Here is a 25,573-nt window from a genome sequence, read left to right on the forward strand (position 1 = left end):
ACCTGGGATAGAGCCAGTGGAGCTCATGAAGTCCAAAGGCAGTCTGGAGTTAAAATTTCCTCTTTCTGGGAGAATGGTCAGCCTTTTCTTCTATTCAAGTCTTTATTACGGAGGACAATCTGCTTTCCTCAAAATCTGCTAATTTAAATGTAAATCTCATCCAAAAACACCTCACAGAAATATCCAGAATAACATTTGACCAAATATCTGCATACTATGATCCAGCCAAGTTGACACAAAATTAACCATCACAAGTCCACCCTTTGTCAACTTGGCGCCCACATGCGTCTCCTTAAACCTCACTTAATCTCCAAATAAAGACCATAACAAGGACGTACTTGTGCCTAATATGATACAACAATCCTGTGGACCGCTGAAAACACACTAATCCTTTCCCCAGAAGAAGATGCAAAGTCCTTGGATAATGTTTACTCTTCTCCTTGATATCTTGTAACTTAAATTCCATGATGTAAGTTAAAAATATTTCAATACTATGATTTAAATTTAAGATATCTTATGTTACATGATAAGGGTTAAGAGAGGGAAGAAAACAAAGATATTTGCTTTACACACACACACATAAACATATTCACAACAAGATAAGGAAGAAATACTCATGACAATTACAGTCCTCATTTTGATCTGGTCACATGGCTGTGGTCACATGGTTGTGGTTGTAGCTGGTATTTGTAACCATCTTCTTCTATTACCCATTCTGTATTCCCTTTGCCTTCAGTAAGCACCTCAGCTGGTTGTGCTTCTTTCCTGGTGTCGTCATGCAAACCTTCATTCCTGAAGGGACTGGGACATTAGGAGGTCTACCTGGATTGAATTGTCATAATTTTCCATTAACCTTAATCACGGGGCTTTGCAGTGCTAAGACGCCCTAAGGGACCTCCTGTTTCCAGAATACTCTTCTTTACCTCCACTATGGAGTAACAGTCCAATTTCTTCTTGCTAGTCAAGATCAATCACCCCAGCCAGCTCAGTAAGTCCCATCTTTGCCTGTTGATTCAGAAGCAAGGGGAGTTCAAAGTGGTCAGATGGCAGTCTCGACTTCCGGTTCAATGGAATCATTGTTGCGTCCCCTGGCGAAAACATTCCTCCCTTTGGAACTAAGACCTCTAAGCCAGTAGAGAACAAAGTTGTGGCAACAGGAAGCAAAAATTTTGCTAGTGGGTCACTTGGAGTAATAGTGGGTGGTGCCATTCCCACTTCTCCACTTGATTCCTGGGCCTTGATGGATGAAATAGCATCTTATATTGGATGCTGATTCAGAGCATACACAGCCTTCTGGGGAACCTTCCCCAGCCCTGCAAGTTATTGTCACCTAGCTTGACTTGTAACTGAGTCTTCAAAAGCCATTCCACATTTCTAGCAAACTAGCTTCTTCAGGATGATAAGGAGCAGGTGACTACATGAGGACACAGCAAGACAGTGGCCATCTGAAAGCCACGGAGAGAGGCCTCAGAAGAAACCAAACCTTATGTCACTTTGATCTTAGGTTTCTCTTCTCCAGAATTGTGAGAAAATAAATTTCTCTTGTTTAAACTACCCAGTCTGTGGTATTTTGTTATTGCAGCCCTAGAAAATGAATAAAATATTCTTATAGAAAAGAAATATCCTCTTTTCTATAAAATGGCGTGAGAATGTCCTTGTTTTCTAGAAGTCATGCCCAATTTTCTTTCTCATCTTCCCTTTATAGTAGACCTCTTCTCGCTTTACAAAAGAGAGGCATATCTCTTACACAACTGGAATTCTACTGTAGCCAATTGCCCAGGGGTACCAATCCACTGGTCGCTAAACAAAGAGACAATTAATATATATAGGTAGAGTGTGTAATGTGTATGTCTGTGTGTGTGTGGTGTCTGTGTGTGTGTAAGTCAAAATACCTTATTCTTGTCAATGCTGGGATGTTCAGAATTTGGGCTCAGGCAGGATTATTTAATTTTTATTTAATGACCTCATCTCATCCATCTCTAGAAGATAATGAAAGAATATATTGCTCTAGTGACTGTGTCTCATGAGAGCAAAGCAGAGAGTCTATCATAAGAAATGCTGAAATCTGTGATGCTTTATTTTATCCAAATGATAAACTCGTAGCAAGGCTGATCTCTACGTCTATCTTTTCACCCCTCCTCCCATCTATCCCTTCTCTCTCTATGTAAGCATCTTGGAATTCAGAAGGCGGATGAGTGATTGTCATGAAAATATGAATTTATATGTTTATTTGAATTGAAAAATGAAGACAGATTTCCTTACAGAAAGTCTGACTGATTTGACAATGAGGGCTGGCTTTGCCAATTAGGTTATATGGAAGACATTTTCCATAAATTGAATGAGCTAAGTCTGTAACTCCAAAGTTTTGACCGAAATATGTTTAAAATACATAAGATTAAAGCACTCTCTCAAAACTTACTGTGATGGCAAGGTTTTATTGAAATTAGTAATATAAAATTTTTCAAACTTTTCTGTTTAACAAGGTCCCCCTAAGTGATAGGGTAAAAGAATTATTGCCTCTGAGTAAGTTTGGGTAAAATCCGGGGTTTTTTTTTTAGGAAGATTAGCCCTAAGCTAACATCTGCTGCCAGTCCTCTTTTTTGCTGAGGAAGACTGGCCCTGAGCTAACATCTGTGCCCATCTTCCTCTACTCTATATGTGGGACGCCTGCCAAAGCATAGCTTGATAAGCGGTGCTAGGTCTGTGCCCAGGATCTGAACGGGTGAACCCTGGGCCGCCAAAGTGGAGCACACGAACCCAACTGCTACAACACCAGGCTGGCCCCTAAAATCTATTTTCTATGTTTTCCAGAAACCGAAAAGTGAAGAAAGATTTTGTGTGACAGCCACTTAGGCAACAGCTAAGTATGCCACACAGACCTCCTTCCAAAAGAAAACCTGCTGGGGGAAGTGTCATTAGCAGGCAGCTTCCAGCTGCCACGTCTTTGGCTCCGCTGTGATGTTCACAGGGAGGTCACGCTTTCCCGGACTGCTCACAGCAGTGACTGAGCCTTGCAGAGGGACTAGAGCCAGGCCATTTCTGCCAACACAGGAGTCTTCTAACAGTCATCTTTGCTCTGGGGCTTCCTGCTCTAAGACTTTCTCAGGGCTGTGCTGTATCTTGAGGCCCTCCAAACCCAGTTTCTTTTCCTTCCACCTCTTCTCTCTCGGGTTCAGATCTGCAGTCTGAAGCCTTTCTCTGCTCCTCTCCCCTTTGTCTCTTATGGGTCTATCCTGTATAAACCTTTGACCTCTCTAATTTTCTCTTGGAGTCTGTGTCCCTATCTGACACACTCTAATACTAAGACATAAAATTCTTTTCCAATTCTTTGCTTTCAAAATATTAAGTGAAGATCTAATCAAATGGTCCACTTCTAAATACTAAAAAATTATATTTTGATAATAAATCCAGGAGAGGGCTAAACGGAGTGAAGAGTAATCCCATTCTCTTATTTGGGTTTAGTTCAGGAACCCAGGCCTAGGCATTTCTTGCATAACTAAACAGTCACAGGGATTGGTTCAAAGTGGGCATAAATTTCAATTCGGAGAAATGAGACATAAGGAGAAGTTTGTTAGGTATTTTGGGAAAGAGTTTTCCCATTCTTAAAAGTAGACAACCATTGGAAGACAGCTTCTAGCTTCCTCTGGATACTGTGTACATGGATGCGAAACCAAAGCCGTCATTTTCGTACTATGAGGAAAGTAAGCAAAGGAAAGGCCAGCAAGCACAGTGCTCCTGGACGAGGGGACTGCAGAGAGGCAGAGGTTGGGGGATCTGATTAAGTGGATTCTAAAGTCCTCGCCTTCTTCTGGACCTTCTAGTTACATGAGGATACATTCCCTCGCTGTTTAAATCTGCTGGAGTCAGTTTCCTGTCCATTATAGCCAAATGCATCCTATTTACTTTGCCAGTGTTAGCCTGCCACTCCTCCGCTCACATGGGAACCTGTCCTGAATCCCACTCGGGTCAGCTCTCTCCCACATGGAGTGGATCCTGTCCCTCATCGCTGGGCTGCTCTCCTGGAATTGCATGCAGTTATTTCTCTGGACTTTGGGCATTGCGTCTGCCTGCAGCCTCCCACTTCTAATACTTCCTCTATGGAATGGGACCAATTTGGATGTGGAGACTGGATACCAGCCTGAATCAAGGCCAACTTGGTGATTGTCTGCTGGATTTTCTGCTGCAGAGTTTATTTCCCCAGCTACATCTCTGTCTCTAGCCTCTCCAACTTCCCCATCAGCCAATGCTTTCGAGTCTCAGTGGATGGTTAAGATTTCAGAGATTATGGCTAAAACAAGTATACAAAATAATTAACTTTTAAGCTTGTTCTGCTAGTGAATTTTCACAAATATATGTGTGTATAAACACATATGTATTATTGTACACTATACATATATATGCATATAAATATCTATCTCTATATGTGTGCATCACATCTGAACCTTTCTTACTATGATATGCCCAGGACACTATGGGTGGACCATAATCAGAAAGGAGAACAGCAAGCTATGGAGCTAGTGCAGGGAGCTTCTAGGCCCCAGCTGTCCCTAGAGCTAACACTTTCATTTCTGAAATTTCGGGGCATTCTAGGGAAGGTTCCAGAGGAGGGCCCGGCAGGGTAATTGAAGGCCTATGGCAGTGGCTATTTACCAATTTTTAACAAAGTAGTTAAATATTTTATTGACCAGTATGGCTGTACAAGTTTAAACCACCCTGAATATCAACACTGTTTTTGACAATTTGCAGCCTCTTCCCTCGAGTTCTTAGCGATTCCACTGATGTTCTTGTTTATATTTTAGCCTTTCCTTCTCCCTGTTCTTCTGGTTCCTAGCTTGCTAATATCCTCCAGCATCCCCACCTTGTTTACTTACTATCAAGGAAGTCATAGAACTATATTGATTGCATCCCTTTTAAATTCATACTATCTAATCTCAGTTTAGCTCTGGTAATTGCTCACATTTCCTAAAAAAAAAAATTCTTATACAGCCAAAAAACTTGTCTTGGAAGCTCTTCCCTCTCATTCACTAGACTCCAGATACCCTGATTTTCTTTCACTTCTTCCTGTGCATCAAGCTCTTCCCCACCTCAGGACCTTGCATGTGCTGTTCCACTCAGCCCCAATCTACTCCCCTTTGCCTGTTTGGTTGCTTCTTATTTTCTGGGTCTTTGGTAATCCTTCCTTGTCTACTCAATTTAAAATAGATGCTCCATGTTATGCTGTCTGTTAGTATAGTCTGACTATGTCATAGCACTTGTCACAATTTGTAATTATGCATTATTATGGGTTGAATTATGTCCCCCCAAAGAAGATATGTTGAAGTCTTAACTCTCAGTACCTCAAAGTGCGCCCTTATTTCTAAACAGGGTCTTTATAGAAGTGAAGTTAAAATGAGGGTGTTGGGGTAGGGCCTAATCCGTTATGACTAGTCTTCTTGTGAAAAGGGGAAACTTGGAGTGATGCATCTACAGTGCAAGGAACAGCAAGGATGGCAGTGAACACCAGAAGCCAGAAGAAGCAAGGAGGAATTGTCGCCTAGAGCCATCAGGAGAGGATGGCCCTGTGGACACCTTGATGTCACACTTGTAGTTTCCAGAACTGTAACACAGCACATTTCTGTTGTTCTAAGCCACCTGGTTGTTGGTGCTTTACTGTGTCAGCCCTAGAGACCAACACACGCATTAGGAGAGATTATTTACATACTGTGTAATGTCTGTCTCCTCATTAGACCCTTAGTTTACTGAAGGCAGGTGATTGTTTATTTTACTTACCATTATTATTTACAACAGCACAGATGATGGTGTCTAGCACCTATCAGCAGTGGAATGTTTGTGGAATTAGTGAATTACCGAATGAGTGGATGCATGGATGATATTTGAATGCAAAGTGTTTCAAAAGATTTTAGAAGCTCAGATTGTTCAACTAAGCCACTTAAAAGCAATAATAATTTAATCTTAAAATCAGTATTCATAATACTTAAGTACGAAGAGAAAATTTTTTATGCCTAATTCTCAAATGCCTCATTTAACCAGTTTTGATTAGCTATTTAAATTGCACGTTCTGCGATGATTTCCTTTAAAATGAGAAAGCATTGTTTTTCTGATCTCACCAAAAGATTACCCTGTCATGTTTTAGAATGAAAAATACAGACAATCTCTTCAATCCCCAGGACTTAAAGTAATGTAAACAGAAACCGTGGAAGTTCATTCTTTTCCTTTTGTGACCGTATGTAATTATAGCCTTAAAGAATGACACGAGCTAAAGTGGTGGCAAACACACACAAATGGCTGGCCCATTTGAAGGGATCTCATTACTCAATAACCTTATGAACATGAATATAAATAGATTGCCAAACCTGGGGGAATTTTCACACATGAAATGAAGGGAAGAAGATAAGGAACAGTATGCACGCCGTTGTTCCTGCTCGAATGATTTTTAATTCATATTTCTTTCCAGTAATTACCACACACATTCACACACCACACATGCATATGCACACACACATGTACGTACATAAATATGAACTTAAGTATGTACTTGTATTTGTTTATATTCACACACGTGCATCACATCCTTAATCTTTCTTACTATAATATACCTTAGTAACCGACGACTGTTAGGTTGCCCTATCTCAGGATATCTTAAATTCACGGACAGACTAGAAGTTTCAAATATTTGGGGCATAACAAGGGGAAGCTCATGTAGAATTTAGTACTTTTTTCTTTACTCAAAGTAAGTAGTCAAAGTCAGCTGTGTATAATTTATTCTCGTACTTCCCAGCAATGTAGATCTGGCACATTAATTCCCCCTTTCCACAGATGGGAAATTGGGGCCTAGAATACTTAACTAACATGCTCAGAATTTTAAATGCTAAAATGCTTTTTTCCTTTTTACAGTATGCTCAGAATTTATTTCTACCTCTGATGATCTAAGAGTTTACCCAAAGCCATTATTAAACACACAGGAATATTATTTCTACATAGATAAGCTAGGTGTCAGAATTGGGTTGCCGGAAAGAATTGTTTTCCAGTTAACTTTCATTTCTCTCTGAATTTAGGCTGCTCATGGTTCACATTGCTGTAACCCTACATCTGGTTAAAAAAAGCTAGAAATTGGGAAAGTTTTCTTAATCAGTATAATACCTATGAGTTTATCAGTGCCTAATAGCTGTGTGTTTCAGATTTTGTAACAATCAAACTGATTTTCCCATTTAGGAATAAATCTATGCTGAAAAGTAGGTCTCTCTGGGCAAACAGTTACATCACCCTAAGATCTTGCTTTTATTTTTTATGTTAACCTGTGTCGTTAACATATGGCACACTTTTACATACGCTATTTAATGCAGCACTATATTAATTAGGTATTATTATTAGTCTTTTTATACAACAGGTAAAGAAAATTAAGTAATTTTCCTAAGGTCACAGAATTATAAGTGATAGATCCAGTACATGAGCCAACATATGACGCTAAGGCTCAAGTATACGGAGGGTTTTATACACATCGTTGAATATATTCTCACAGGATGTGCCTTCCCAGTGATATAACCTGGCCATTCAAAATGCAGTGTTTGGACTAGAAGCATCAGCATTCCTGAGGGCTCGTTAGAAACACAGACCCTCAGGCCCCATTCAGACCTATTGAATCAGAAACTGCAGCTTAACAGGATCCCCAGGCGATTCCAATGCCAGTGAAAGTCTGAGAAGCAGTAATATAGGAAACGTGGAGGTGGGGAAGAGATCTGGGTTATCCTTGCTCCATTATTTTCTAATTTGACCATAACAAATAATTTACGTTTTCTAAGATCCAGTTTCCTCATGAACAATAGAGACAATAGCACCTCTGCTTCTGGATTGGTAGAAAGTTTAAATGAGAAAATGCAAGGAAATCACAACCAACCTTGGCTGGCACATGAAAGGGACTTAATAACTGATAGATATTATTAACTAGTTCTTAAAATTGTGCTCAATTTGTGCTTTAATAGGTTTGGAATATCTGCAAAGGATATACCTCTTCTTTTAAAATAATTAATCATACGTTGGAACAATATGTTGAAATATCAACCAAAATATTTCCTTTCCTCTTGTACTCTTTAGCCTCTTCCCAAATTCATTTAGACTGTAGATGTACTGATGGCCACAAAAAGTGAGATTATATAGCCAGCAAGTGGAGAAAACTCTGGGTTTCAAAAGTTGGGCCCTGATGGACTTAAGGCAGGGATGATAGATTTACAGGAATAGAATCAGATTAAGAAGGTGGAAGGAGCACAGATTCTTGACTTTTATTTATTTATTTATTTATTTATTTATTTATTTATTTATTTATTTCTGAGGAAGATTAGCCCTGAGCTAACATCTGCTGCCCATCTTCCTCTTTTTGCTGAGGAAGACTGGCCCTGAGCTAACATCCGTGCCCATCCTCCTCTACTTTATATGTGGGACGCCTACCACAGCACGGCTTGCCAAGCGGTGCCATGTCTGCACCTGGGATCTGAACTGGCAAACCCCAGGCCACTGAAGCAGAACGTGTGCACTTAACTGCTGTGCCACTGGGTTGGCCCCTTGACTTTTAGATTTCACCAACCAGTGTAATTTCAAAAGAAATGTGGGGAGACAAAATGATGGTACATTAGTCAGAGTCCTCCAGGGAAACAGAACCAGTAGGATGTGTATGTTTGTGTTTGTATATATATTAGAAAGAATCGGCTCATACAATTACAGAGGCTGACCAGTCCCAAGACTAGCAGTCAGTAACCTGGAGACCCAGCAGAGCTGATGGTGTAAGTTCCAGTCTGACGGCCAGCAGGCTCACTTCCACAATTATGGAGGCTGACAAGTCCCAGGATCTGCAGTTGGCAAGCTGTGGACCCAGGAAGAGCTGATGTTTCAGTTCCAAAGGCACGAAAAAAGCCAATGTCCCAGTTCAAAGGCAGCTGGGCAGCAGAAGTTCCTCTCTTAGACTTTTTCTCTATTCAAGCCTTCAGCTGATTAGATGAGACCCACCCACATTAGGGAGGGCAATCTGCTTTACTCAGTCGATGGAATGAAATGTAATCTCATCCAAAAGCACTCCCACAGAAAGACCCAGAATAGTGTTTGACCAAATATCTGGGCACTCCATAGCCCAGTCAAGTTGACACATAAAGTTAATGATCACAGATGGTTAAATTTTTATTTTACCAGTAATGACATTGGAATTATCATGACCATATCAGTATCATAAAACAAGAGGTGTATTCATGACTTTAAAAAGGACTTTAAATAGGACATGATTTTAAAACAATTAATACATAGAATTGAGTTTGGCTATATGAAGTTGGGCTATAACAATATACTATAGTCTATTGTTCTTAATTTTCTCATTTTAACGTGGACCAAAGAAAATTCTGCCAGGACAAAATGAGTCAGAAAATTGTGGTTTGGAGATTACTGGGAGAGAGCCTGCTAGGGAGTGAAAGATTGTGGGCAGTCTTTGCTGAAATCCAGGGATGAGGTGCTCGAGACCTGATTTTCAGTGAGAGTATGAAAGGAGCGGCAAAATGGAGTGGGCAACCGACTGGAGTCATTATGCCCTTTGATATTTTCTTTTCTCATATGACAAACATCATTGAGATACTATTAAGATCTGGTTGTCAGATGGCATGATTCTAGACGTTCAAACTAAGTAGATCTGTGAGACAACAGAAATAAAACAATTTGTGAAGAGCTTAAACCTCAGAGACCGGGCAAAAGATGGTGCTAGAGAAAGAAAATTTGGAAGTCATACCATGCCTACCAGGTGGCTCCAGTCACTCTACAGTTGTAAGAAATTTGTGATTTGTTCCTTTCATTTTTCAGAAGAGAGAGAAAAAAGGACTAATCCTATTTAAAAGCAAAGCAACATAAAAAGAACAAATTAAATTCTTCGTAAAATACCTGTAGAGAAGGAAACAAATGGGCACAATACTGCTCTTTTAGCTGTGGAGGTGTTTTTTAGGGACTGTATACACGTGAAAGTTGCACTTGAGATTGTATAAAAAAAATTAGCTGTTTTTCAAATGAACAAAAGTCCACTCTCTGTCACACGTTGCCAGAATTAAGAGGTGCATGATAAGGGGGGGTCAAAATGCAACACGGCAGAGGAGTCCAGGAACAGACTGATTAATTACAAGATCAGTTATGGGTGTAGTCCCTTAAATTTAAATTAAAGCTGCTTAAATGCCATTTTTCAGGTTCTTAACCTGGTTTAAGAGACCTGGAAATTTCCACATAATAGACTAATTTCATTATTCTTAACTTTCAAATCTTCATGAAACAATGAGAATATTGAATTTAATCTTCAGTGAAATTGGGTGTAGCAGTCCCTCATTACTCCATTCACATTCAGATAATCATGTAGTTGAACATATTTGTAAAAGAAAGGATCACAGCTTTGTCATTCAATATATTCTTCATATCAGTGTGCTTTGATGGAATCTCAATGCGGTATTTCAGCATATTTTATACACTGGGCTCAATCAAATCTAACGTAACGCTGTATTTTCAATACAGATGAGTGCACTAACAACTCATTTTGCAGTCTTGGGGTATTTCTTAGCCAATAAAATTATGATTGACTTCCTATGTAATTATATGTGCTGGACTAATGGTTTATTTATACTTGTGATCTCTAATCCATGTTCCTTGAAGAGCTATTTTTATATTAGTCCTTTCTTGTTGAAGAAGTTTAGGCATAGAACAAAATATGGTTAATTATGTAAATGTACAGAACTTACAAAATTCTAAATGAATAAAAATGTATGTTCATTTTTAAATTAGAGTGTGGACATAACGTATTACTTTGTCTTCCCCAATATTCTTCTTTCTTCTGCACAAAGCAGACTGCTTCTTTTGGAGGGTGAGCATCTGACATGTGGTCTGAATGAAAGCTGCCATCTTCTTTTGGCCATAACCTCCCCGTCTGCTGTAATTTGTATAAAAGTGGGAACCTGACCTAGGCTGTGTTGGTAATAGCACCCTGGGCTCCTAGCCACAAAGATTGGCCTGGGGCAGGGATGAGGGGAAGAGGGAGAGGTTGGCTGTATCCCAAGCCAGTTCTTCCCGGCAGATTTTCAATTGAATGGCAGCTGGAAGGGAAGGAGTAGCAAAGCTGGGAATTTGTGAGCCAGGAGACATTATCCAGCCCAGAATGTGTCAACCTCAGCAATCTTGGCATTTTGGGGTCAGATAATTCTTTGTTGTGGGGGGTTGTCCTAGTCACTGTAGGACTTTAGCAGCATCCCTGGCCTCTATCAACTAGATGCCGGTAGTATCCTGCTCCACAGTGTGGCATCCCAAAATATCTGCAGACTGTTAAATGGCCAGCAGTTAAGACCCACAGAATGAGCCTCGTGTAAAGGTTGTAATGGAAGGAAGTGAGATCAACCTATTCGAGAGAAGTAGGAAATAAAGACAGAAGGAGAAATACACCTGTTCAGGACCATTTATGCCCAAATATATCTTTGTCCTTTTTGGTTATATAAGCCCATCAATTCCCTTTTTTCCTAAAGTAGTTTTATTTGTTCTTTTGTCAAGTGGAATGGTAAGAATTTTGAAACAATACCAGGAAAAGACAGATGGGAAAACTGGGCCAAAGGGTAATAAAAAAAGAAATCAATAATAGAACTTGATCAAGCATAGCTTCAACTTTAAGTTTTTTTAAAAATAGAAGAACTTATAAACCTGTGAAAAGCAAAAAGAAGATAAAGAAATTGATCATAAAACAGATGGTCAACAGCATAACTGAACTCCTAAGAGATTCCAGAGCAAGAAAAAATTATCTTCAAGGTAGTCTTGAGATGAGGTAAAAGAAAGGAGGAAAAAAAGTCAGATTTTACTTGTATCTTCTTGGGATTGTATAAATGTTCAGTGATGGTTTCCTATTTAAAGTGTGTGTCTGTGTATGTGTTCGCAGTTCTCTAAAAATGGAGCAAAAATATTTCCTATTCAATCAACTGCCAGTAATAAAAAAAAAAAGAGAGAAGGAAAAATACAAACTGTGAACCAGACAAGGTAAGTAACATCCCCACATCAGATCTTAAACCTGAGCCTGTTGACTCCAAAATTCACATGAATCATCCTCAAGGCGGGTGATGACTTTCATCCAAGTACAACCTCACTTCCCATAGACAGGAAATAAGCTTCTTTCTTCTCAGGATTTCAGGTCAAAACAACAGAGAAATTCATTATTGATGTTTCTGCTTTGAATGGCCAATTGAGGTTAAACGATTTTTAATTTCCCTCCAGGTAACTGGGAAGAAAGGAGAGACTAGAATCTTTAAAAAGACAGGAACAGTATTACCAGGCCAGCAGCAAGTGTACAAGATGGACTCAAACTATTTTCAAAATGTTCTAAGTCTCTGTCACCAATTCCATATAACAGCTACTGTGTCCCACTTAAAATCTTTCTCTGTCTTTTTGGAAAGGCTACATGCTTGGGGGAAAAGTAACTGAACAGCAGGAAATCTGTGTTTTGGCAAGCAGTTATTGAAAGAAGGCATGTGTTGAATGAAAAGTACATGTAAACTTTAGGGTAGATCCTTCTTTTAAGTAAAAGTCAAATGCAATTTTGTCTTTGTTAAAAAACTTTTTATGATGAGGTATCCAGTAATCATATTTCCATATTACTAACAACGACCAGTTCAAGAAAGCCACCCTGGGATTTCCACTTCCAGGCTGACAACATAAGGAGCTCCAGGGGCCCATTCTCCAGCGGTGAAAATTACCAGACATCGTCTCTTCAGCAAACAGTGCTGGGACAACTGAATATCCTCATGTAAAAGAATTAAATCGGGTCTTTCCCTCACATCATACACAAGAGTTAACTCAAAGTGGGTCAAAGACCTTAATCTAAAAGTGAAAACTCTTAGAAGAAAACACAAGGGTAAATCTGCATAACCTCAGACGGCAATGGATTCTTAGATATGACACCAAAAGCATAAGCAACAAAAGAAAAAATAGGGACACTGAACTTCATCAAAATTAAAAATTTCCATGCTTAAAAGTATATTATCAAGAAAGTGAAAAGAAATATTTGCAAATCATAATCTGATAAGGGATTTGTATCTAGAATACATAAATAACTCTAACAACTCAATAATAAAAAACAAATAATCTAACTTGAAAAATAGGCAAAGGATCTGAAGAGACATTTATCCAAAGAATATACACAAATGGCCCATAAGCACATGAAAAGATGCAACAGGAAATGCAAATCAAAACAACAATGAGATAGGACTTCACCCACTAGGATGGCTATATTAAAAAACAAACAAACAAAACAGAAAATAACAAGTGTTAGTGAGGAAGTGGATAAATCAGATCCTCATAGACTGCAGTAGAAACGTAAGATGGTGCAGCCACTTTGGAAAACGGTCGGGCAGCTCCTTAAATGGTTAAATACAGTTGGGATACAGCCCAGTAATTCTACTCCTAGGTATAGGCCCAAGAGAACTGAAAACATATGCTCACACAAAAATGTAAACACCAATTTTTATAGCAACATTATTCGTAACAGCCAAAGTTGAAGACAACCTAAATGTCTATCAATGAAAAGATAAACAAATATAATGGATAAACAAAATGTGGTATACCCATACAATGGAATATTTTTGGCCATAAAAAGGAAAAAGGTACTGACAAATTCTACGACATGGATAAACGTTGAAAACGTTATGTTAAATGAAAGAAGCTAGTCCCAAAAGATCACATATGATTCCATTAATATGAAATATCTAGAATAGGAAAATCTATAGAGACAGAAAGCAAATTAGTGATTTCTTAGGCGTGGGGAGATGGGGGGAGGGTGGCTAAGGAGTGATAGCCAAAAGGTATGGGATTTCTTTTTGAGGTGATAAAAATCTAGAAGCAAAGTAAATAATATAAACAAGAAAGTGGCTGCATAAATTACTACAGATTCACATCATGGAATATTGTGCAGCCATTTAAAAGATGAATTATAGCTGTTCTTGACTTTAAAGGATTGCCACAAGATACTGTTGAGTGAGGAAATGAGAGGCAAAATAGCACGCATAATATGACCTAATTTTTATAAAACAAAGCTAAAAAACTGTGTGTGTTCATGTGTGTGGGCTCGTGTGTGTCTAAGTTTGTACAGTATATTATGAGCATGGAGAAATGTAAGGAAGGATACCTGCTAGTTAACATGGCTACCTGTGTGGGTAGTGTGTATGTGGGATGGCGGTCATGTGGATGGAAGGGAGGAAAGGTGGCGGGAAAGGCATGCAAAGCTAGAGAGGAAAAAAGAAAGGTACTGTACCTAAAAACAGAGCATTTTGTATATGATTCCTTTTTAATTGATGATCTTACTGGCTACCATTTCTTTGGCAGGTGTTGTTTATTTTCCCAGTTTTACGGAGATATAATTGACACATAACATTTGTTAGTTTAAAGTGTACAACATAATGATTTGAAATACGTATATCCACTCATGCATCATTTAATGATGGGGATATGTTATGATAAATGCGCCATCAGACAATTTCTTCATTGCACGAACATCACAGAATGTACTGACACAAACTTAGATGGTACAGCATACTACATACCTAGACTATATGGCACTAATCCCATGGGACCACTGTTACAGACGCGGTCTGTCGCTGACTGAAACATTGTTATGTGGCACATGCCTGTATTGCAAAGTGACTACCACAGTAAGATTAGTTAACATCCTTCACCTCACAGTTACAACTTCTTCCCCTTGTGATGAGAACTTTTACGGTTTACTCTCTTAGCAACTTTCAAATATACGAAACTGTACAGTTAACTATAGTCATCATGTTGTACATTACACCCCCAGGACTTGTTTATCTTATAGCTACAAATGTGTACCTTTTGGCCTCCTTCACCATTTCCGTCTGGCAAGCTTTCTAGGTTTACTATATAATTTAACAACCTGTGAGTTAGAGATTATTATCTCCACTTATTATCTCCATTTGAATTTGAGATTATTATTTCCATGATCTCCAGATGGGGAAAATCAAGTTTGGAGTGGTTGACTAGCTTGCAAAACAGTATGTTGCGGCTGTCCTGATAAACAGGAAGGACTCTCACCCAAAATACGTTTTGGATGTCAAGACTGGTGATACCGTAAAAACACCAAGAAGGTATGAAAAGCTTTATTATTTATACAAAGAGGCTTTCTGAAAAGAGCAGGCCAGGCTTCTCAGGCTGTTTTGAAAATGGCTTGAGTGAGAGCTGGGAAGAGAGACCAACTTGGGGTTTTGATGGCGGTAGGGGATGGGTTCGGGCATGCTGGGTTGGATGATTTGATCTTTCTGTGTGTGCCAAAGAAGGGAGCACTGGGGCTTTCTTAGCAGCTTGTCCAGATGAGGGGCAGGAGGGGAAGAAAGCTGAAGCTTAAAAGCTGTCAACAGTCAAACATCAAAAAATGGAGCCAAATTCTTTATTATGAGTGGTTTAAAATTATGTGTGCCAGTCATTAAGAAAAACATTTAGTTTTATATTTATATCTGTGTTTCTGTATCTCTTGTTTTAGTTAAAATAATTTAATGTCTTTTTGACACTTTTTTAAGTGCTAATGCCCAAATGATACTTAACGTCATGCATGACCAAATACATCAAACTTTACAGCGTTGAGAAATAACTATTTCCAAAAACTAGCATATATTAAATAACTAACATATTCAGTTTTTAAACATAGCCATAAAATGAATATGAAATCACTTTGTATGATCGAATAGTACTAGAATGTAAGCCTCAAGAATGAAGTGGGTGTAGTGTCTTCTTCTTCTTCTTTTTTTTTGCTAAGGAAGATTCACCCTGAGCTAACATCCATTGCCAGTCTTCCTCAGCTAACATCTGTGCCAATATTCCTCTATTTTGTATGTGGGTCACCGCCACAGGATGGCTGCTTATGAGTGGTGTAGGTCCATGCCTGGCAACTGAACCCAGCTGGCCAAAGCGGAATTTGCCAAACTTAACCACCAGGCCACAGGGCTGGCCCCAAGTGCATCTTCTTTATCACTCTAGATCATAAGCACCTACAATTGTGCCTTTCAAAGAGCAGACATTTGATAAATAAATGGGACAATAAAGTTGATAAACACTGTGCACATTAAAAAATAAAAGCTAGGTATGAGTTGTGAAGAGTATGTAAAAAATACCAAAAAAGGAATAAATTTACTAGTAGGAATGTGACTGTATAAGAATTTCTAACTAATAGCTCAAATAATTTAAATTTTTGTTGATAACTTTTTTTTAATTGTGGAAAACAACTTTTAACAAACCAACTTTCAGTTATCGTTAATGTCTAATAATATTAAATCATTTTTGTATATTTACTTCAAATTCCTAACATCAAAGTGAATAGTATTTCAGAGAAAATTATGATGAAATCAAGCTGAATGCACAGTATACTTGTTAACATGCTGAATTCATATTAGAATCTGCTTCAGAGGCTTGAGTTACTAGTAGAAAAAGAACACACCACAGCCAGTCATTTCATATTAAATTTTTTATTAAAACTGAGTCTTTACAATATATTTAAAATGACAGGTTCCACACACAAATATTTAAGAAAAAAATTTTCCAGATGTAATTATTGGCATACAAATTTAAGAACATAATTAAAACTAAGCCAAACATTTATATATATATATATATACCCAAATTCATATCAATGATCTGGAATACCTGAGTTGCAAGTTGTTGGTTTTCCAGATAGTGTGAAATATTTTCATCCACTATATAAAGGACATGGCCCATCCAGAAAGAATAATTTTGGTTAATAGATACTATGTCCCAAACATCACACGGAAGTCTCCGTGGGATTAAGGTTTATCTTCAGAGGCTTCTTCCAAGGGGAGGTCGGTCTGTGACGTAAGGAAGGATTCCCATGTAGCAAGGCACTGATAATGGAAGCACACCACAAGGAGATCAACAGTACTTCACTTTCAGTGTTAAAAGGATTAATAAATCCTTACATATCTGTTCCTGTAGCAATCTGCCCTACCCCTCTCTCCCATCAGCTTGCCAGAATTCTGGTCATTTGCCACAAATTTTAATTCTTAATGAGGAAAACTATTGCTAAATAAGGGGAAAACATCTAAAAGGTTAAAAGATTAGCATGGATTAGTGTACTGAAATAATCCACTATTACCCTATTGTCAGGAGAGAAACTAGCTCTAAATTATAGAGGAAAAGATGGACCATTTGGATCAGAGGAGGCAGGCCTCAAACTTCTAGGGAGAGGAGTTGGGGAGACAAGCAGGCCTTAATTAGGTCTGAATCCCACTATAGCAAGTGTGAGTTTGTACAAGTTGATTAATCTCTGTTACAGTTTCTTCAGCTATAAATTAGGTTAATGATAGTACTTACCCCTGGGGCAATTGTGAAAATTAAATTTACATAATCTGTATAAATCTTTATGCAGAGAGCCTGGCACAAAGTAAGTGCTCAAAAAATTAGCAACTATTGTATTATGATGGTCTGTTGGGACTAGGTGGTGAGACTTGGTCATTAAGGTGCAACAGGAAATGAAAAAGGAGCAGAAGGGATTGAAGGTGGTGGGGACACAAAAACATAAATGCAGCCCACTTTGTGATTTTGCCTAGGGCTGATCCTCCTAACAGCCTAGTCTCAGCTATCTGTAGGATGTTCATCCACAGCATAATTTCAACAGTCCACACACATTTAGGATTCTTCTAAAACACACTTACTCTAATGTGTATTCAGCCTGAGCTAAAATTAATCAGGAAAGAAAACATTTTTTTCCGAATGTGGCTAGATTACCAAATACACGTATTTTTCAATATAGTTCAATCCAAAGCTGGGCCGATTAACACTGGTTAGCTGCCTAAACTACTTTAATATCACTTCTTTTTCCTCTAATCCTTTTATAGCTTTAATGTCTATTTCTGACAACCAGTACTTAATGACAGACCAGAGGTTTCCCAAATACTATACAAACTCAAATTTTTAAAGCTCCCAAATTATAAATGTGCTGTGTTCCAAAAGGTATGCATTCGTATTGTGCGTATATACAATTTTTTTCAAACTGAAAACTTAGACCATGGGAAGATTTTGCTAAATCAGGTTGTTGTTTTTTTTTTTTAAGGAAGATTAGCCCTGAGCTAACTGCTGCCAATCCTCCTCTTTTTGCTGAGGAAGACTGGCGCTGAGCTAACATCCGTGCCTATCTTCCTCCACTTTATACGTGGGACGCCTGCCACAGCATGGCTTGCCAAGAGATGCCATGTCCGCACCCAGGATCCGAACTGGCAAACCCCAGGCCGCTGAAGCAGCACATGGGCACTTAACCGCCGCGCCACCGGGCCGGCCCCTAAATCAGGTTTTTATAAAGGTTATATGCAGTAATTTGATTCTGAGATACTCCCAAGAGCCTAGGAAACTAATAATATGGTCAGAAGATTGTATATTTGCATGAAAAGAGTAGAAAATATTGTTGAAAAACTTAATTGCCAAATTAAAATAATACTGAGTAAATTACTAGGTAAAGTAGTATTTATTTTGTGATATACTTATTTTGAAAGTCAGGCTTGGGGTAATACAGGTCTCATAAGAATAAGGAAGTCTATTGAGACTTTAAGGGAAATTTTTGCTTTAAGAAGCTTTAGCAAGGACTAGAAGCCAAGTACAATCCAGGAAGCACAATTTTAGTTACTGTAATAAATCACTTCTGGGATTTGCCTGTATCCTCCAGTTAATTACTAACTTTCTGCTATTCTACTTGCTTAGATGTACTATAATAATACCTATCTCACAGGGATGGAGAAATAACAAAATAAGATTCGGGGTAAGAGAAGAGAGGGCAAGGAAGAGAGACATGGTCAGGTAGCTACTACAGGGACCACCAGGTAAGAGTGGCCTCCTCTGAGATGGTTCAAGAGTAGAAGCCAGGTGCCTTTACATCTAAATGATAATACCCATGGAAAGGCATTAAAAATAAATACCTCACATTTCGTATATTTTTCAACTTTTTGATCTTAATTCATTTGTAATTGTCCAAACAATATATGATTTGGGGAGTGGGGAGTTCATCCACTCACTCAACAAATATTTTTAAGACCTGACTATGCCAGCACTATGATAGGTTCTGGGGCACAGTCCTTGATCTCACAGAACTGATGATTTATCAAGAAACATAAATAAGCAAGTAAAATCAACTACAGAGTCTATGAAGCTACAGGGTATGATGGGAGTAAGTACCAGTGGGATCTAAATCAGACTAGAGTGTGCTAACTGACGTTTCCTGGGCGGAGTAAGCACCATAAATCTCTGCAGGTTTATGGAAGGGCAATAAGAGGAAGAAAGCATAGTATAGCAGTTCAGAAATCAGGCTCGGTACTTCTGTCGCCGGCCAAGATGATGTAACAGGGACTAGACTTACTCTTCTGCTAAAATGAGAAATAGGTAGGTAGGTAGGTAGATACATAAATAACTGCAAAAATATATAAAACTACAGTTGCCAAGACCTTCAACTTCAGGCAACAAAGGACAGTGATCCCTGAGAGACAAGAAACCAATGGGTGAGCTCTATGTTTACCCCAGTGTTATGGGCTGAGTTGTGTTCCCCCCAAATCCATATGCGAAGCCCTAATCTCCAGTACCTATGAATGTGATTATACTTGGAGATACGGCCTCTGAAGAGGTGATTCAGTCAAAATGAAGCCCTAATCTAACCTGCCTACTTTCTTGCTAAGAAGAGGAAATTTGGACATACAAAGAGACATCGGGGATGCACAAGCAGACAGGAAAGATGACGTGAGGACACAAGGAGATGGCAGTTACCTGCAAGGCAAGGAAAGAGGCCTCGGAAGAAACCAACCCTGCTGACACTTGGAACTAAGATCCCTAGCCTCCAGAACTATGAGAAAATAATTTTATGTTGTTTAAGCCACTCAGTCTGTGGCATTTTGTTATGGCAGCCCTGGTGAACTAATATATCAGTTTACTGCCTTAAGAGAATTTCCAGGCCATGGTGGAGGAAGGGTGAAATAGATATAGCCTAGAAGATTCCCTGAGTTGAAGAGATGTAGCTGAGTTCAGGGAAAATAATGCAGTAGAGTTCAGAGACCAGTGTACCAGAGAAGACAGAGGTGTGCAGAGAGAGCACTCCGGAGATCTGTGGAGGGTCCCCCTCAGGACTCAGTGGAGTACTGATCAGTGTATGCATGTGAGACAACTACCTGAGACCTGGGCAAAAGCCACCAGTGAGGATTAGCGTGAACAGTTTCTAGTGTTCTCAGAGAGCCTGGAACAAGATTCCACCACGCTGACCGGAAGATGACATACTTCACAATATAATTGATAGAATACAAAGAAGGGTCTTGTCTCAACAGTGAGAAATAATTAGCCCTACATTAAAAGCTGCTCAAATACCAGCTAATAAATCTTAAAAGACCCTAAAGGATCAAACTGTGCCCAAGTAACTAAATTGAGTGTTATAGGAATACAAAAATATTCAACATATAGCAAAACTCACAATTTCTGGCATCCAATTAAGACTAACAGATGCAAAGAAACAGGAAAATAGAACCCACAATGAGGAGAAAAATCAACCAATCAAAACTGACCAGGAATTAACAAACACATCAGATTTAGCAGAAAATGACATTGAATTTATTATTATAAATGTGGCCCAGATGATCAAAGAGTTAAGTAGAGGCATGGAATATATGAAAAATAGACCCAAACTGAACTTCTAGAGATGAAAATTACAATATGTGAGATAAAAAATATATTAGATAAGTTAATGGCATATAAGACAATGCAGAAGAAAAAATTAGTGAACATGAAGACATAGCAATAGAAAGTATCTAAAAGAAAATATAAACCTAATAAAGATCCAAGATAAAAAGAAAAAGAGCATCAGTGAGCCATGGCACACAGCTTGTAGTAGCATAATATACATGTAATTAGCATCGCTGAAAACGTAGGGGGCAAAAAAAATTTTGAAAATATAAAGTGTGACATTTTTCCAAATTTGATAAAAAAATTATAAGCCCACAGATCCAAGAAAGTCAATGAACTCTAAACATAAGAAACATGAAGAAAAATGCATCAAGCTACTTTATAACCAAATTGCTCAAAACCAGTGATAAAGATAATCTTTAAAGAAGACAGAGAAAAATATGCTATATACGGAGGAAGAAAGATAAGGACGACAGTATTTCTCATCCAAAATAATGCAAGTGAGAAGACAGGAGAACATTTTTAAAGTAGTGAAAGAAAATACCGTGTCAACCTAGAATCCTATGCCCAGCAAAAATGTCCTTCAAAAAAAAGGTGAAATAAAGATATTTTCAGACATACCAAAGCTACAGAATTTATCATCAACATATAACACTACAAGAAATGATTTTTAAAAAAAGGTCCATCAGGCAGAAAGAAAATGAGGCCAGAAAGAAATCTGGATCCATATACAGGAATGAAGAGCACTGGACACGCCAACTATATGGGTATATATATATTTTCCTTATTAGTTAAATTTATTTAAAATATAATTGATCACCTAATAATAGTAACGAGATCTTGTGGGGCTTATAATACATGTATAAGTTAAATATATGACAAAAGAACATAAAAGCCAGGAGAAAGAGAATGGAAGACTATAACTGTAGGTTCTTAAATGATAGGTGATGTGGTACAAAATCACCTGAAGGCAGACTATGATAAGTGTAAGATACATACAATAAACTCAAAAGCAAACACTAAAATAATAAAAAACAAGAGTTATACCTAATACAGCAACAAAAGATCTAAAATGAAATCATGCAAAATTATTAATCTAAAAGAAGGCATAAAGAGGAAAATGGAAGCAAACAGCAGATAGAACAAATAAAAAACAAATAGCAAGATAATAGACTAAAACCTAACCATATTAATAATCAATTTAAATGCCAATAGTCTAAATACTTCAGTAAGAGACACAGATTGTCCAATTAAATAAATAACAAGACCCACCTATATTCTGTTTATAAGAAATGCACTTTAAATATAAAGACACAAATAAGTTAAAATTAAAAGGATGAAAAAAATATATACCATTTAACACATGTCAAAAGAAAGCCAGAGAAGCTATATTAATATTAGACAAAGTAGATTTTGGAGCAAAGAGCATTATCAGAGATAAACGTCATTTCATAATAATAAAGGGGTCAATTCATCTAGAGGACATAATTTAAAATATGCACACAACGAGACAGCTTCAAAATATATGAAACAAAAACTGACAGAAATGCAAGAAGAAAGACAAATCCACTATTATAATCAATTTTGATACACCTCTCTCTCAAGAAATTGATGGAACATGTGGACAAAAATCATCAATGATATAGAAAATTTGCACACCACTGTCAATCAAGTTGACTTAATTGATATCTAGAGAACCAAGGAGAATACACATTTTTTTTTCATGTGCTCATACAACATTTACCAAAATAGACCATATTTCAGTCTATACAAGAAGTCTCAATAAATTTAAAAAGAGTCCAGTTAAATAAAGTTTGTTCTCTGAACATAATGGAATTAAATTAGAAATCAGTAATAGAAAGACATCTGAAAAATCACCAAATATTTGAAATCTAAATAGGACACCTATAAATAACCCTCCGAGTCAAAGAAGAAATAAAATGGGAATTTAGAAAGTATTTTGAACTGAATGAAAATGAAAACACAACATATCAAAATTTGGGGATGCCACTAGAGTAGTGTGTAGAGAGAAATTTATAGCACTACAGACCTACATTAGAAAAGAAAGGTCTTAAGTAAACAATTTCAGTTTCCACCTTAAAAACTAAGAAAGATCAAATTAAACCAAAGGAAACAGAAGGGAAAGAAAAAACCCCAGAAAAGATCACAGTGGAAACCAAAGAAAGAGAAAAGCAATATAGAAAAATCAATGAGACCAACGTTGGATCTTTGAGAAGATTAATAAAATTGATAAACTTTTAGTCAGATTGATCCTAAAAGAAGAGAGAGGATACAAATTATCAACTGTTAGGAATAAGAGGGGTGACATCACTTCAGATTCTACTGATGGAAAAAAAGAAAATATAGTGAAAAACTTTATACCCGTATATCGACAACTTAAATGAAACGGACCATTTCTCTGAAATAGACACACTACCGAAACTCATTCCAGAAGAAATAGATAACCCAAAGGAATTAGAATTTGTTGTTAAGTGTCTTCCCATAAAGAAAACTCTAGGCTCAATTGGCTTCACTAGTGAATTCTATCAAACATTTAAGGAAGAAATTATATTAACTCTATACAAACTCTTCCAGAAAACTGAAGACATAGTAATGCTTTCCGATTTACCAAAACCAAAGGCATCGCAAGGGAAGAAAACTACAGACCAATGTCCCTCATAAATATAGATGCAAAAATTCTAAACAAAATTTTAGCAAATCAAATCCAGCAATCTATAAAAAGAATTATACATCATGACAAAATGGGGTTTATTGTAGGAATGAAAGATTGGATTACCATTCGAATATCAATCAATGTAACTGACTATATTAAACACAGTATCATCTCAACAGATACAGAAAAGGCATTTGTCAAATTACAATGTTCATTCCTGATTTAAAAAAAATTCTCAGCAAATCAGGAATCGAAGAGAACTTCCACAACCCAAGGAAGAAGATCTACAAAAGACCTACAGCTAACATCACATGCACACATGCGTTAAATATGAGCTGTTATTAGTATGTTATTTTTTTCAATGCCAAGAAGAAAGGAAGAAATTAAAACTCAGCTTTATAGATACTCAAAAATCTCCTTCACCAAATTCTGAGTATTAAAATAAAGGAAACACAGAAATAACAAAATACAAACAACTTTAAAAACTCTATCCACAATGTTTACAAAACAAAGAAAAATATTAACTGGGATTGAAGGGCTGAGAGACAGCAGACCCATACTTCACACTTGGGGAGAGCCCTCGGTCTCCCTTGCGAACCTCATTTCTATTAGTGCTCTCCTGCAAATACACAATACATAATCCACTACCTGGTAACCGTGCAGGGCAGCCCAAAGCAATTTCTGCTTTCAGGAGATACCGTATCTTTTTTGATAACTCTGCCAAATTATCATTTAAATAAACTTCTGAACATCCTTAAGGTAAAATTCAAAATGAAAATCTAGGAAGTCTGTTCTATTTAAATTCCTGTCAAATAAGCGATCCAAACTGCGCTAAAGATGGCAGTAATCCTCATGTGAACAAACTTCTATCACTGTCATATTCCGCTTAGACTAGTTTAATAAATGTCTAAGGAAGATATTCAGTCGCCTTCCATGCTGGTTAGTGTTGTAAATTACCCTTTTCATTAAAGTAAGTCCTAAAAGGGACAGTGGAACATGGTAAAAGAGACAAATTAGCTACTTAACTCTCTGCTTACCATCCACCATACTAGAGGCAGAAAAATAATTTATGTATTTTGAAATATAGATTCTAGAACATTAGCTTCGAAAAACAGAAATAACATGACAACCGTTATATATCAATATGAATACCTGGTCAGGCATTACAGTGGTTGCTTTGCATATTACCTTATTTAAACCTCACAATGGCTGTTACAAATCTTATTTTACAGATGAGAAAGCTGAAGCTCAAATGGTTAAATATGTTTGTGATACTACAAATCTGATAAGTGGTATAGCCAGTTTTTATTCATCAACAAATGGAGAATAGCCAATCTCTGAATGACCACAACGGTTCATTTAATAAGCCACTGGGCCATCAAGATGAGATACCTTTCCTTTATATAGTGGAGAAGGACAATTTTCGAAGAGAAGGTAGGTAAGAAAATGCTTGACTGCAGGGCATCAGACTGATCAAATCTGAGGAAGGAGCAGGTATGCAAATGAGTGTCTGGAACTTGATTCTCTATATACTTCTTGGAAATTCTTTATGTATTTCCAGGAGCACATATACTGTTTGAAAACGACTGAGTTAATACACGCCAGCCATACAATAAGTGCTCAGTGAATGCAGACGACTATAGAGAAGGAATGTATCGAACCACTGATGCAAATATGCTGGTCATCATAAAAACTGCACTTTTCAATCTGAATATTAATCAATGGACATCCTGGCTTCTAGTGCTCTCTAAACATGTTAATGTTAAGTTTTGCCATAAAAGCCTGATTCCCGTTCAGGTTGCTGACCAATCCAGTTTCTGGGCCTGCAAAGCTGCGGATCTGACCCTGAACGGCACAGCCCCTGATGCTACCCAGACATCATTTAGAAGAATTTTGGTAGCAGATCTTTTACTAAATAAATCTGTTAACTGTTCCCTCCCACCAATGTTTAATATCGACCTGTTATCTGATACCTTGCACATTTATCCAGGTAATGTACATAAATCTATTTAAAAACAATAAAAGATGATCTCTAACACTCCTTAAATCTCTTTACTCTTTCTTGCTCTCTTTTGAGTATAAAAAACTAAGTAAAACTTCAAGAAATGGATTGTTTATACCACATAGTTCAACAATTTAGTTCAGTTTCGACTGTGTCTAGCATTGTGGTAACTGGAAGGTATAAAGAAT

The 25,573-nt window shown here is 37.6% G+C and overlaps 1 protein-coding gene across 4 annotated transcripts in view; it reads right to left on the minus strand.

Annotated features, from left to right (window-relative positions):
- Positions 1-25,573, minus strand: part of SNX7 (sorting nexin 7) — a 170,286-nt gene that overhangs the window by 57,229 nt on the left and 87,484 nt on the right. For 3 of the 4 annotated variants that reach the window (XM_070592737.1, XM_070592741.1, XM_070592736.1), the window contains one exon: positions 16,496-16,904. The exons of the other annotated variant lie outside the window; for it this stretch is intronic. In XM_070592737.1, the coding sequence (XP_070448838.1) occupies positions 16,827-16,904 (78 nt within the window). In that variant the 3' untranslated portion in view covers positions 16,496-16,826. Of the gene's footprint in view, positions 1-16,495; positions 16,905-25,573 lie in introns of those variants that run through there. 4 annotated transcript variants of the gene reach the window in all.

Source organism: Equus przewalskii, chromosome 24 (assembly GCF_037783145.1).
Source record: "Equus przewalskii isolate Varuska chromosome 24, EquPr2, whole genome shotgun sequence".
NCBI classification, from domain to species: Eukaryota; Metazoa; Chordata; class Mammalia; order Perissodactyla; family Equidae; genus Equus; species Equus przewalskii.